We start from the raw sequence: 13,440 nt of genomic DNA, 5'->3' as shown, positions 1-13,440 counted from the left end.
TTCCTTTATGCGTGAATAAATGTAAAAAGAAAAAAAAATTATATGCGTAGCGCACTGTAATGTTTAAAAATACATTTTCGTACGCGCTTTTGTGCATGCATAAAGTTTAATAATTAATTAAATTATTTACATACTAAAACTATAACATAAAGTTTTTGTTTATTAACAATAAAATGACTCAAATGCCCTTGCTTTCTTCTCCGTTCCCCAATCTTTTTCCTCCTTGGAACAGTGCAAAGACGGCTTTATCCATGCTGCCCACGGGTCGATCTTCATCTGCGTACGCGTCGATCATCGTAGAATGCTCCGCTTCGACTACACATCTTCTGGAATTTTCGTTCCGTTTCCACTTCTTTCTCTCAAAAGCTGGGCTTTTCCATTTGCTTCCGGCAGTCTCCATCGAACTCCAATTCTCTCTCGTGATTTTCCACGAACCACAACGTATGCTACCTATCCCGTCCCGATTCGTAGAAAATTCCTCAAGCGGCCTTCATTTCATGGTAAGTCCTCTGTCTCTCTCTAGAATCTTGTTTGGGTAGGGTTGTTCATTTCCTTCCGAATTTCTGTGCCATTTTTTTGGGGCGCAAATGGTCCCAAATTCAAATTTCTGTAAATTGATAAATTAGTTGCAGGCTTTCAGCTTCCTAGTGGCTAAAGCATGTTTCTTGTTTACTACCCAATTGCATAATTTCACCAAAGTTACAGTTTCTTCTCTCTCTCTCTCTCTCTCTTTGTGAAATAGTTTGTCGATTGTTAACTGGTGAAGATTTTACTGTTCCTGTTTTAGTAACTGCAATGTTAATGATGTTGGTTGAAAGCAATTCCTAGTTTGGGACTGTTTAGGATGTTTTCAAGTTTTTCTGGTTGCTGAAAAAAGTATGCTAAAGAGTAAATTGATTATATATTGGTAAAAGGGGTGTGCTATCTACACACCCCAAATTACTTCTCACACACCCATTGTTAACTTCTCACACACCCATTGTTAATATCACACCCCTTGGTAATATTGCTGGATTTCTAAAGTTGTAACCAAATAATATTTACATAAGGTTTTTAATATTAAAAAAATTGTGAGAATGAATATGCATATATGTCAAGAATGATGCAGTAAACCAGAGAGGGGGTCATCAGCTTATAGATGTGTTAACACATCCAATGTGTTCTAAGCTTTTTTCTACTTAAACATGTTAACACATCAATTCTGAAAACAGAGAGGGAGTCATTTTTCACCAAGCTTTTCATGATATATAAAGATGATGTCTCCATCTTTAATTCATAAGGCTTTCTTCCACAATACCCTTCATGCATAGTTTAATGGTTTACTGCATCTGTTCAGACTTGAAGTATGTCATGTTAAAGATGTCTTAGGATTATAATGCAGCAGTGGAGTTTTATTGGACTCCATTTCTGGTGGAGTCAATTTCAAATGATCAAAACATGCACAACATACTAAATCGAATAATAATACCCAAATCAATGAAAAAGCTTTCAAAACATACATTTGGTGGATGAACACTTTGAACATGAAAGTTCTGTAAGTAGCCCACTTAAAATTAGAAAAGTAAAAGTTTAATTTCATAGCAATTTCAATGAATTCATTTTGTTTTGTTCGCTGTTTTGATCGAAAAGACGAGTGTAATTCGATCAAGGGGCGACAGAGTACGGTGAGATAGACTGGCCGTTGGTAATTCCTTCTTTTGTTTGCTCTAATTCTGTATCAGCAAATGGAGGAGAAATTCACGAGACTGGTTGTTCTATCTAACTACTTGGAGTTATGTATGTCTGTGTATTCTTTGGACTTGATGCTCAATACTCTTTATAAACCTACTTCTTCCTTTTGCAGACTGACGCTTCAGTCAATTCCTGGATGAAGCATTTAAGAACTGTCACATAATTGTTGAGACTTTATTTTGGAGTTTTGCGTTTAATTTGGTGTTTGTGTGGAATGTTTGCAAGAACGGTGTTTTCTTATGGGCAGACCAACAGTGTGCAATGGTTCCAAAATAGATTCGGGTATCATTCATCGAGCTGTTAGAGATGTCATTATAAAATTCAGATGGTAATGAGCTATAAACGATCTCTTAATTTGAAATTTGATTTTTACTTGATTAAATCTGATGTTTACTGTGTTGAATTTGGTGCTACTTTATGTTTTCAGATGTCCTGCTAGGAGTTTTTAATTCTGAGTACCAACCTACTTGGAATTGCACAATGAGAAAATTGACGACCTCTCTTCTCAAAAAAAAGAAAATTGACGACCTCTTTGCATTAGAGAACCAAAAATTTCAGATTCATGAGAGTTTGGAGGTTGCTACGAACCCTTTTCACATATTTAGTTAGCTTCTTTTAAGTGAACTAAATTTTCTTGTGCAGCGAATATTTGTTGCTGGCCTCATGGAGGAAATTGTCAGTAATGTCTAACAGGTGTTGAAGCTCGTTGAATCTGGAGAAGGTTTGCACTTGGAAACCAAAACTTGAGTTTCTGGGTTTTTGGTTTCACTGTAGTTTTTCACTTGAATGTTCATTCTTACATGCACCTGCAAAAATGTTTCTTACAGTTAATAGGCACTTTTAAGAGGTCGCACTTGGTGCGATGGCAAGTGCCTTCGCCCATGAGCGGTAGGTCTCGGGTTCGAGACTTGGGAGCAGCCTCTCCATAAAATGGGGGTAAGGCTAGCCGACATTCACCTCTCCCAGACCCTGCGTAAAGTGGGAGCCTTGTGCACTGGGTACGACCTTTACAGTTAATAGGCACTTTGGAGAACAAATATGAATGCTTGGAGTAGTAGATCTCACACAACATTCAGAATGGTATTTGGAGTAGTAGATTTCAAAGCCATATTCATATATTATACTTTTCTATGTAGAGCTTCCAATTAAATTGTGGAATTACAACTAACTCCGAAGTAATGGTATTTGTATCTTATGAGGCAGTTGGGATATTTACTTATATTTTCTGTGTAATCCCAATTGAAACTTCTCTCTCTCTCTCTCTCTCTCTCTCTCTCTCTCTCTCTCTCTCTCTTTTGGTGAGATTTACAAGTATCCTTTTCCGATTGGTTACAGACTTACAATGGTTCCGTTCATCTCTCCAATTGCTTTTTTTTTTATTCTCTCTAACCTTTTGTCTAATTTTATTTTGGGTGGCTTTCTACAAAAGTTAGTATGAGCTTTTCGCATGACATGGATGATGAGTACGAGAAACTCATCCGGAGAATGAACCTACCAAGGTATATGCATAAATCATACCTTAAATTCCTCAAAATCACTTCAATTATTTCCCATGTCCCTTATTGAGATTTACACCTCTTCATCCAATGTTGTTTTGTGTTAGGGTTGTAATTGATAACAGAGCAAACAAACATGGAATACTTCTGGAAGTTGTAGAAGTACTTACTGATCTCAACCTTATTGTTACAAAAGCGTACATATCTTCAGATGGTGGCTGGTTCATGGATGGTAAAAATCCTTATTTACGAACTTTTTCATCGCTGTAAAAATTGTCGTTTTTTGTTCGAGGTAGAAACTGATAATGTGATTTGGCTTTGAAATTCGTTTTAAATGCCGCTGATCAAAATGGAAACAAGGTTACAGATGAGGTTTTGGATTATATTCTAAAAGCTAATCCAAAACTAATTGTGTTTGCCATTTGTTTTTGCTGCTTTTGCAGCGAATGATGTAAAAATACCTTATTCAAAAGGTTACATTTGTTTGGTCTACTGTGGTTACATTTTTTATTTGATTAAGCTTTGTTATTGTGTATGTATTGGCTGTTCTGTTTCTTAAGATTGTGATTAAAAGAAACCTTTTTGAGATTATGTGAAAATTCATTTTGTGAAGGAATTTGATAGTTAAATGTTTCTTCAGGTATGAATGGCTCCCAAAAGAAAGAAAAGACTGCAACTTCATTAACTGACGGAATCAATCTCAACATAAAGGAAAGTTTCTCTAAGTGTGCTTTATTCCTAGGGTGAGATTTCAGTTTATTAAATTTTTTTGTTTATGTGGGTTTTGAATTTTATGATAAGATTTTTTCTTAATTGGTACACAAAAGCGAATCAAATCTGTGTTCTTTGGGTCTGACCTTTTATTGTTTTGTTATGAAATTGTTAATTGATTGCATATTGTGTTAATTTGATACATTTTTTTTGGGTGCTAGCTCCAATTTCATGCTCTAAGAAAGTTATGGTTCATTTTTCGTAGCCAATATTAAGTTATCAATATGCATAAGAGATAAATTAGTTTCAATTCTTAAATTATCAGTATACAAAAGAAAGATCTATTAGTTTCAGTTTATACTTTTGGAAAGTTAGAGATACCTCTATTAGTTTCAGTTTAAATACTTTTGGAAAGTTAGAGATAGCTCTATTAGTTTCAATTTATATACTTTTTGAAAGTTAGAGATCTGCTGAGCATGTTGGAAATTTGAAGTAGTACTTTTGCATGCTCCAAACTGTGACCTATAGTTCCTTTAATATTTTTGTTCCATTTGAATTGATAGAAAATGGCATGCTGAATCCATCATCAATCCTACTACTGTATGTTTATGTCAATATTCATTCCACTGAATTTAACTATGGTAGTCTTTCAAACATAATTATATCCATACAATTTTTAATCCCGCAGCAACGTGCGGGCATCAAATTCTAGTAGGTAACTAATTCGTAAACCATTTTCACATTTTTCTCATGTCATTCAGTTTATATTTGCTGAATGAAGAGGTATGTGTTCAGAAAACGTCTTTTAGTTTTATAAGAGAGAACTTTTTTAAAACAAAGTAAAGAAAAATACAATCAAACAAAAGGATGAAGCTTGACAAAATCATACAAGACAACCATACTGGCATATTCGTCACAGCGAGGAAAATGCCAACAAACAAGCATACCTGTCATTCAATTTATTTTTGCTGAATGAAGAGGTTCTTGTTCAGAAAAAGAATCTTTTTATTTTATAGGGGATAATACTTCTAAGCCAAAGAAAAATACAGTCAAACAAAAGTTGAAACTTGACAAAATCATACAATACAACAAACTCACTCAAATACGAAAGAAAGCTAAACATATTCCACAATTACATGGTACAGTTTAAGAACTATCCTATTCAGCAATCCTGAAAGAAGAATGCTCCATGGCATGTTTACCAGCAAAGAACCAAGCACAATCCAAAACCCCGTAAAGAATCCAACTCCCAAGCTCACGTAGAACCACTTGTCTTCAAGTATATGGTATCCTCCCCCTCCGTCTTGCTCAACTGTTGGTGGCGGTATCACTCCAACCGCGCTGCAATTGTTGTCGAGTGGAGGTCCGCAGAGTTCATTGCCGAGGAAGCTAGACTGATTAAGGCTCTGCAGCTGAGTGCTTTTTGGAATTTGTCCTGTCAAATTGTTGTAGGACAAGTTCAAGTGACTAAGAAATGTCAAAGTCGTCATGCTTGGAGGAATTTCACCATGGAGTTGGTTCATGGAAAAATCGAGAGATTCTACCCGTGCCATATTACCAATCTTTGAAGGAATTCTTCCGGTGAAGCTATTATTCGATAAATTGAGTGATTGCAATGCGAGGAGGCTGGTAAGTTCTTCAGGGATCTCTCCAAACAAAAAGTTGCATGAAAGGTCTATGCTTTTTACGAATCCCAGAATCTTGTTATATTCCACTTCTCTCCCTTTCGTTACCAAGATTGCATTACACCCTCCTGGCCTAAAGGATACTGACAAATTAGCCATGGCGCTCAAATTGTGGAAGCATCTTGGTATCATTCCCGAGAGTTTGTTATGTGCAAGGTCCAATATCTGGAGCCTTTTCAAATAACAAACTTCATGAGGAATGTCTCCTTTAAACTCATTCGAACGAAGGTTCAGAATCAGCAGCTCTGAAAGGATTTTCCCTATCCATATTGGTATCCTTCCGACAAACCCATTCCCACTGAGGTCAACATCTGACAACAAGGTACAGTTCTGTAGGGAATGTGGCAATTCTCCGTACAGGTGATTATTGCGCAAGTGCAGCCATCTTAGCCCTTGCAAGTATCCCATGGACATTGGGACATTCCCAGTTAGGTGGTTGTTTTCTAAATTTAGGGCGTGCAAGCCTCTCCAACTCATCCAACAGTCGGGTACTTTTCCAGTAAGACGATTGTTCCCGAGATGAAGAAAAAAAAGTTGCTTTGGTTCATTCGGCCTATCACAGAAGAAGTGGAAAACAGATCCAGAAAATGATGAATTGGAAAGATCTAGCCACCACAATGAGGTGGGAACAATAGGCAATGCACCAGTGAAATTGTTAGAACTAAGATCTACCACTGACATAGGACTAGCAACTATATTTTGAATCTGCCCATACAATTGATTATGAGAGAGATTCAGATACTGTACTTGGGAAGTTAAGTTCCAAAACCAAGTTGGAACAGTACTTGAAATTCCTGTACAAGATAAGCGTAGATGTGTTAATTGCGTTTGTGTCCGCAACCACATTGGCCATTCAGGTCCCAGATGCCAGGAATCCAATTGCAAAATTTCAAGTTGAAAAGGAGGAACCCAATCTCGACTGGTTTTCAGAGTAAATGAGTTTCCATTTGCAATGAAATGCTTCAACTTTGTAAGGTTGCTAAAAGAAACTTCCAACACTGCACCTTCTAACGAATTATTAGATATATCCAAATCTGTAAGCATTTTGAGTTGACCAATAACTTCTGTGAAAGTTCCATTAAACTGATTTCCAGATACGTCCAATTTTTCTAAGCTTGACAGATTTCCTAGGGACATTGGAATGGGACCTGATATATTAGTATACCTCAACGACAATGACTTTATTCCATCTGGGCCACATCTGGACAAACTTTCAAAGATTTCGGATGGTCCTTGAACTGTGAAATGGTTCTCTGACAGATCAAGAACTTTCAACTTACAAAGATGTCCCAAAGAATTTGGGATTTTCCCTTCCAACTGATTATAATTTAAGTCTAGATTGACAAGGGATGTCAAGTTTCCAATGGAACTCGATATTTCACCACGTAAGGCATTCTCAGAAAGAAGTAAGGACTCAAGATTGTTCAAGCTATACAACCATTTTGGTATGGTAGAATTGAAGTCGTTCGACCTGAGATTAAGAACTTTAAGACAAGTCATATTCTGAATACTGCTTGGAAGTTGTCCTGTAAGTTGATTGTCTTCTAGACTCAATGCAATGTCTTTTTGGTTAAACAGCCATTTGGGAATCGGATCAAGACTAATAAAATTGAATGACAAATCAATTTCCCTCAAAGATGTGATATTATGTGAAATGCTAGGAATTGGACCTTGGAAACCACAACTCTTGAGATGAAGAGAAACTAGATTTTTAATACTCAAAACCCACCTCAGCATCAAAGAAATATAATTGTTTCCCGAAAGATCAAGGACGACCAGGGAAGTAAAATTTGTGGTGGGTAGATGGGGAATTTGATCAAGTTGACAATTGGACATAATTAACTCTACCAAAGAAGGGAGCATGTTTGTAACTTGCAACCAATCAGATGCTTTGCTAAGATTTACAAAACTCAAGTCCAAGTGTTTCAACAGAGAAAGACCAGAAATCCACTGAAGGTTATCAACCTTCATATTGGAACTACTGAGATTGAGATAGCGTAGACTGGAGAGATTTCCCAGTTTACGAGGAGTTATTCCATAAAACTCTGAGTATGCAAGGTTAAGGTGTGTTAAACTTGTCATAGAACCAAAGAAACTAGGAATTTGTGTTCCATTGAAATTATTGTTACTCAAGTCCAAGAAGTTGAGATGCTTTAAACTGAGCAAAGAAGGATTTATCTTACCACCGAACGAAGATCTAACATCCCAAAAAGAGTGAATACTATTAAGGTGCAGCTCGTGGACGTGGCCGGTTATGTGATCACAGACAACTCCTGTCCAACTGCAACAGTCTGAATCTTCTTCTGCAACCCACGATGCAAGCCGATTGGCAGGGTCCTTGAGATCTTGCTTGAACATCAGAAGTGCTTGTCTTTCGCTTTCTTTGCAAAGTGGAGGCCAACCGGGATTTCCATTGCATAAACCAATACTGAAAGTAATGGTTGCAATGGCTAGAAACCTGATTAGTAGTAAAACAACTCTCATGGTTCTCTCCATAAAGTTCTAGTGTATGAAGCAGGTGATGTGTATGAGCAATGAACAATCCAGAGTAGTGCTACCTATATATACTAGGGAGCCTCACCTTTTCTAAACCATCCTCTACGGCATGAGACCGCATTTTCAAAATCGGTGCATATCAATGAGTAGCAGTCGGACGGACTCTTGGAATCTTTGACAAAAGTTTCACAGATGATAAGACCCCACTTGGAAAAGGTGCACATCAAAATCGGTGCACATTAAACTAAGCGGCTATTTAGGACTAGCTAGTCCACATCTACAGAGACACAAGTTAATTTAAGACCTCACTTGGATCTGAGGATCGTCGGTTCTTCAAAAGGTATTTGGAAGTGTAACATAAATAGAGGTGAAAAATTATTTTCTTTAATGGATGTGATATTGTAATACCCTGAAAAATGTAAATATAGGAATTTGGTATTCATAATTATGAATATGTAAAAAGAATTGGGAATTTATTTTAATTCATAAAATTTTAGTTTTAAAGTAAAATAGTTACGAGGTTTAAAGTTTGGATATTAATTATTGAAAATCTGTAGACCTTTCAAGGTCAAAATTTATGTTTTTGAATAAAGCTCGATCTCACGAACGCGTAAGTGTAAACAGAACGCAATTTGGAGATATAACGAAGAAGTTATTAACGCTTAAAGTCAAGGGTAAAATTGTAAATTTATCATTTATAGAATGCTTCAGATTTTTTGAGCCAAATCTGGAAGGCCACGTGTGTGGTCCAGATTAAAAGTAAGAAAAGTTAGGCGGTGGAGATGGAAGATAAAGGAGAGAAAGGAGGGAGAGAAGGAGCCAATCAGGAAAGGGGGAGATGAGAGAGTGACCAATGAGAGAAGGGAGAAAGGAGGGGAAAGGAGAGGAAGGAAGTGCACCGGATCCTTCGACCCGGCTCTATGTCTTCGACCCGACCCGGCTTTCTCCACCTCCTCCGGTGACTTTTCGTCGGTTTTTCCGACGAATGATGTTACCAAACCATCTTAAAAAGGTTACATGACCTCCCCTTGACTGATTCTATCATAAATTAGATAGGTATTGGTCCTGAAACTGTGCAAAACCCCACGGTGGGTGCGTGAGTTCATAGGTGGCGATCCACCAAATCTGAAACAAACTCTTCCAATTACCCCCACCAACATGTTCCTTGAGAACCCAGGAATAAATCCCAAACAAGGTTTGGGGCGTCGGAGCTGCTATGGAGTCGAGTCGAGGACACCCAAATTTCTAGGGTTCCGTCGGTTTTGGATCAAATTGGAGCCTTTCTAGACCAAATTGGACTTGGTCACAGGTATAAAGTTTTCTCTACTCTTTGAGATCTTCCTTTCTGTAATTTTTGAAAATTTTTAGAAATAATTGAATTTTTCGGCGAGTCGGGACGGCCGAACGCTACCCGCGGCGGCGCACGGCCAGGGAGTCGACAATTGTTCTTTATACAAATTTCATTATTCTAATTATGTTTTTGAGATCAAAATTGATGTGGTTTGAATACTAATACGATTTTGATATATGTTGGATTAGCTTCATATATTCAGATTTTGTTTGATTTTGGAATATGTGAACTACGAAAAGCTTGATCCCACTCCAGGGTACGTAGGTAGTCTAACAGTGTTAGATGCAGCCTTAAATAACTTGAGAAATAATTCTTAGAATGAGAAGTGTGTTATAAAAGGAAATAGAGACAAGATGAGAATAAATTTGTACGTTTGGTGTTTAAAATTTTTAATTATGAATCAAGGTCGGAAACAAGACATAGAATTAAAGGAAGGAATTTAGTAAATAATTTGAGTTTTTACCTTATTTTTTTTAGTCGGTTTTGAATTTAAGGTAAGGATTTGTGAATTGAAGATAGTAGAAAATAAACAATTAATGGTAATCAAATGAACATGATTTTTAGGTTGGGCCTATCAAAAGTAATAACATTATTTCCCGAATTAAAGAATTTATTCGGGGCGGGGTGTTACAGATATTTAATGGGATATGATATTATGGGGATTGGAACTTGGAAATTACAACCCTAATGCAAAGAGAAATGCAGATTTACTTGTTTCATGGACTCTCTGTCATCACATAATGTTGATACGAGAATTGACGTTAAATTGTGAGGTGTCATAGTTCTTCTTAGCATTTCTCAAGTGCAAATGAAAGTAAAATTTGTGATGCTGTCTGGAATAGCATCTCCAAAGGAGTTAGCAAAAACTTTTCTTTTATAAGTGTTGTGTGCTAACTCATGTGGCACTTTAATGCAATTTCTCAATAATATAAAATCGCCAACTGTTCAATGAAATCCAACAAACCAATATTCAAGCTTGTGGTCTTTTGAATCAACTTTTCTATGCAAACATATGACACCCTAACACTAAGAAAGAATAAGAATGTCGCTAACGTATTATACAAGTAGGAAAAAGAAAAACAGAGGAATAAAAGTACGCGAAAGACTCCAACAAATGCGGAAAAAAATGATGTTGAGTGAACAGCATCTGTAAGAGCAATTAAAAAGGTGCGAGCACGGCCTCCATGAACCAAATGGAAGAAAAGTTGAAAAGTACTGTCAAGATTTTCCTTGGAAAAAAAATAGAAAAAAACTGAGATTCCAACAAATGAGTAAAAGTGCGACGTGCAGAGCATTCCTTTAGTAAAGTAATTAACTAAAATAAAAATTCAGGAGAAAAATTGGCACAATTTTATGAGTTCGGATAATATGTCAATAAATACCTCTTTTCTAAACCAATTTCTTTGAAAGTGTTATTTGCAAACTTATTTGACATTTTTATGCTACTTTAAAAAAAATTCACTCTAAGTTACTCTTCAAATTTTATCTTTTATTTTAAAAAATTAATATTTTAACTCTATAGTATCTTGTGGGACCCAAGTTTTATTTTCAAACTCTACTAAACATTACTTTTGAATAAAATATATTGAAATATTTTTGCTACTCTCAAATGATGGTGATGCTCACCTACCAATTTATTACCGTTGAATGAATTTAAATTGCACTGAAAAAATGTTGAACAGTGAACAAAGTATCTACAAATAATGCATTGCATTTCATTGCAAAAAGTGGGAATACAGAAAAAGTAGTATATCGGCAGACAAAGACTAACACCACTAAGTGCATTAGTCTGACCCAATTGGAGATAATATTAGACCATGTGAAACTTGCTTGACTATTAATTAATTAAACCGCGTTTTTAGCATACAACAAACTGAAATTTGAATCCAATAACAAGTATTTAATTCATAGTGGAGAAAATGCACGATTTCATCATGCATGAGATCAAGATGCATTCACTTCACCTTATCATTCCATTTTTATATTAAGACGCCACTTGGAATTGGAAATGCTCGGTCCTTCAAATACGTTGTATTAATATAAGATGAAAAAGAATGTGTACTACATACGAAGCATTCACAAAAGTTTAAGCATTGGACCTCTCTGTGTTCTGATTTGATCTGCCATTGGCAACGAGAACGAGGCTGGCCACATGATGACGACAGTCTGATATCTTATCCCCTCAAGCGGATAGGCGGGCGAGAATGGCCCGATCGTTCGGTCCGGGAAAGTTGGGCCCACTGGATCGCCCCACTTATTTGGAGGGGCTGGAGCTGTTTTTCTTGAACTTGGGGGATTGCATCACCCAATTGCCCAGTGGAGTTGCTCTTATAGCCTTGTAAACAGGTTGGGGGGCATCAGGCCCAGTCTTGTGGATTCTTGATAGGATTTTGGCAAGCTCACAGGACGCGTTACAAAGGCGTACATAACCTAAAACATAATTTACAAATAATTAGAATTTTGGACAACAAGGAGGAGAGGTAGAGAGGAAAAAAGAAAGTTTTTAAGGGTTTTGCGAAAGATGACAAATTACATGGTCATGGTCGTACCCAGTGCACAAGGCTCCCGCTTTACGCAGGGTCTGGGAGAGGTGAATGTCGGCTAGCCTTACCCCCATTTATGGAGAGGCTGCTCCCAAGTGAAAGCCATATACACATATAGTATAAAGGTCGTACCCAGTGCACAAGGCTCCCGCTTTACGCAAGGTCTGGGAGAGGTGAATGTCGGCTAGCCTTACCCCCATTTATGGAGAGGCTGCTTCCAAGTCTCGAACCCGAGACCTACCGCTCATGGGCGAAGACACTTGTCATCGCACCAAGTGCTACCACTCATATAGTATAAATAAATAAATATAGATCAAAATGACAAATTACAAACTCAACAAATAAATAGAGATAAGGTGCTACCTGTGCGCATGCAAGAGAGAAAAGTAAAGAATCTGCACACCTCCAATGGCTTCCCCAGAAGTGAAATTTATTCTAAGACTTTGCAGAATTATAACATTTTGTTCAAAGTATCGATTCTTTGTATGATAAAACTCTAAGGCGTCGAAAAAGCTTCCATTTTTTATTCTTCACAAGTATCCTATCTCAAATTTGCATGAGAAATTCAAATTCACTATTTCAATAGTACAATTTCTCCAATTCTTCAGACCCTCAATAAAAAAAAGCACAATCTTTTTACTCACTAACGATAATGGGACACAATCGGGCACAAAAACAGAGTAATTACAGAAACTGTCAATCCACACCTTAAGATCGAGGAGCAAAGAGTACAATTGCTGGCACGCGAGCTTAAAAGCGCGAAGAAGGATGCCAATACCAACCCTGACGTTGTACGACAACAGAAACCTCTGGCATAGATTACCTATGTCATGGGCGAAGCAGGACTCGTCACAAGTTATAAAATTGTGGTATGTGCTGTTTTTTTTTTTTTTTTTTTTTTTTTTGTGAAAAAAAATGTTTCTTTAACTGAGGCTCAATGTATTGCACCGATAAATTACGTCATTTGAAGAGATGGATCTTTGGAATCTTCAATATTCGAAAAATCACATTTTGAAACACCCTTGTCGCGCGAAAACAAAGCCATCCTTGAATGCTAGCGCATGAAGAGGGGAGGGAACGAAGCTATAGTTCTTCACAAGAGCAGCAATAAAGTTCCCCTGGCAGTCACGAACAACAATACCAACACCCCCGTGTTGAGACCCTTGTTCCAGGCACCATCAACATTTAGCTTTGAGCTGTCCCTGGGTGATCTTTGTAAAACCATTTTGTGAATGACAATGAATTATGCCGAGAATAATTGAGGGAATAGTTGACTTGGCAATTAAGTTAATGAAATCTCTAGAACTCTCGGTGCCTTAAGGAAATAAACATATTAGAGTCCTAATTACATGCAATCAATTAAGGGCCTTTATTAAGTAAATACAAGGAATAAGAGTCATGATGGGACTATAATAAATGAGATATGA

General features: G+C 37.0%; 2 protein-coding genes and 1 long non-coding RNA gene across 3 annotated transcripts; 2 read left to right on the top strand and 1 right to left on the bottom strand.

Moving 5' to 3' along the window:
- Positions 1 to 257: 257 nt before the first annotated feature.
- On the top strand, positions 258 to 2,930 carry LOC126630037 (uncharacterized). The gene is made up of 5 exons (XR_007625930.1): positions 258 to 500; positions 1,844 to 2,059; positions 2,159 to 2,307; positions 2,374 to 2,452; positions 2,745 to 2,930. It is a non-coding gene; the product is annotated as an uncharacterized LOC126630037 (long non-coding RNA).
- Positions 2,931 to 2,954: 24 nt separating this feature from the next.
- LOC126630024 (ACT domain-containing protein ACR4-like) lies at positions 2,955 to 4,158 on the top strand. Its single transcript, XM_050300206.1, has 3 exons — positions 2,955 to 3,230; positions 3,335 to 3,459; positions 3,868 to 4,158. The coding sequence occupies exons 1-3, from the start codon at positions 3,166 to 3,168 to the stop codon at positions 3,972 to 3,974; spliced, it is 297 nt and encodes a 98-aa protein (XP_050156163.1). The 5' UTR covers positions 2,955 to 3,165; the 3' UTR covers positions 3,975 to 4,158.
- Positions 4,159 to 4,989: 831 nt separating this feature from the next.
- LOC126630013 (receptor-like protein EIX2) lies at positions 4,990 to 8,297 on the bottom strand. Its single transcript, XM_050300196.1, has one exon. The coding sequence runs from the start codon at positions 8,117 to 8,119 to the stop codon at positions 5,054 to 5,056; it is 3,066 nt and encodes a 1,021-aa protein (XP_050156153.1). The 5' UTR covers positions 8,120 to 8,297; the 3' UTR covers positions 4,990 to 5,053.
- Positions 8,298 to 13,440: the final 5,143 nt, after the last annotated feature.

Source organism: Malus sylvestris, chromosome 1, assembly GCF_916048215.2.
Source record: "Malus sylvestris chromosome 1, drMalSylv7.2, whole genome shotgun sequence".
NCBI classification, from domain to species: domain Eukaryota; kingdom Viridiplantae; phylum Streptophyta; class Magnoliopsida; order Rosales; family Rosaceae; genus Malus; species Malus sylvestris.
Note: the sequence above shows the minus strand (reverse complement) of the source record. Positions and strands in the feature narration are given on the sequence as shown.

What these genes read in the sequence shown, in the direction of transcription:
- LOC126630024 (XM_050300206.1), top strand. Translation starts at nt 3,166, where the DNA reads ATGAGCTTTTCGCATGACATGGATGATGAGTACGAGAAACTCATCCGG. An exon ending in CGGAGAATGAACCTACCAAG is followed by an intron (nt 3,231 to 3,334) that starts GTATATGCATAA and finishes GTTTTGTGTTAG; the next exon opens with GGTTGTAATTGATAACAGAG. An exon ending in TGGTGGCTGGTTCATGGATG is followed by an intron (nt 3,460 to 3,867) that starts GTAAAAATCCTT and finishes ATGTTTCTTCAG; the next exon opens with GTATGAATGGCTCCCAAAAG.
- LOC126630013 (XM_050300196.1), bottom strand. Translation starts at nt 8,119, where the DNA reads ATGGAGAGAACCATGAGAGTTGTTTTACTACTAATCAGGTTTCTAGCC.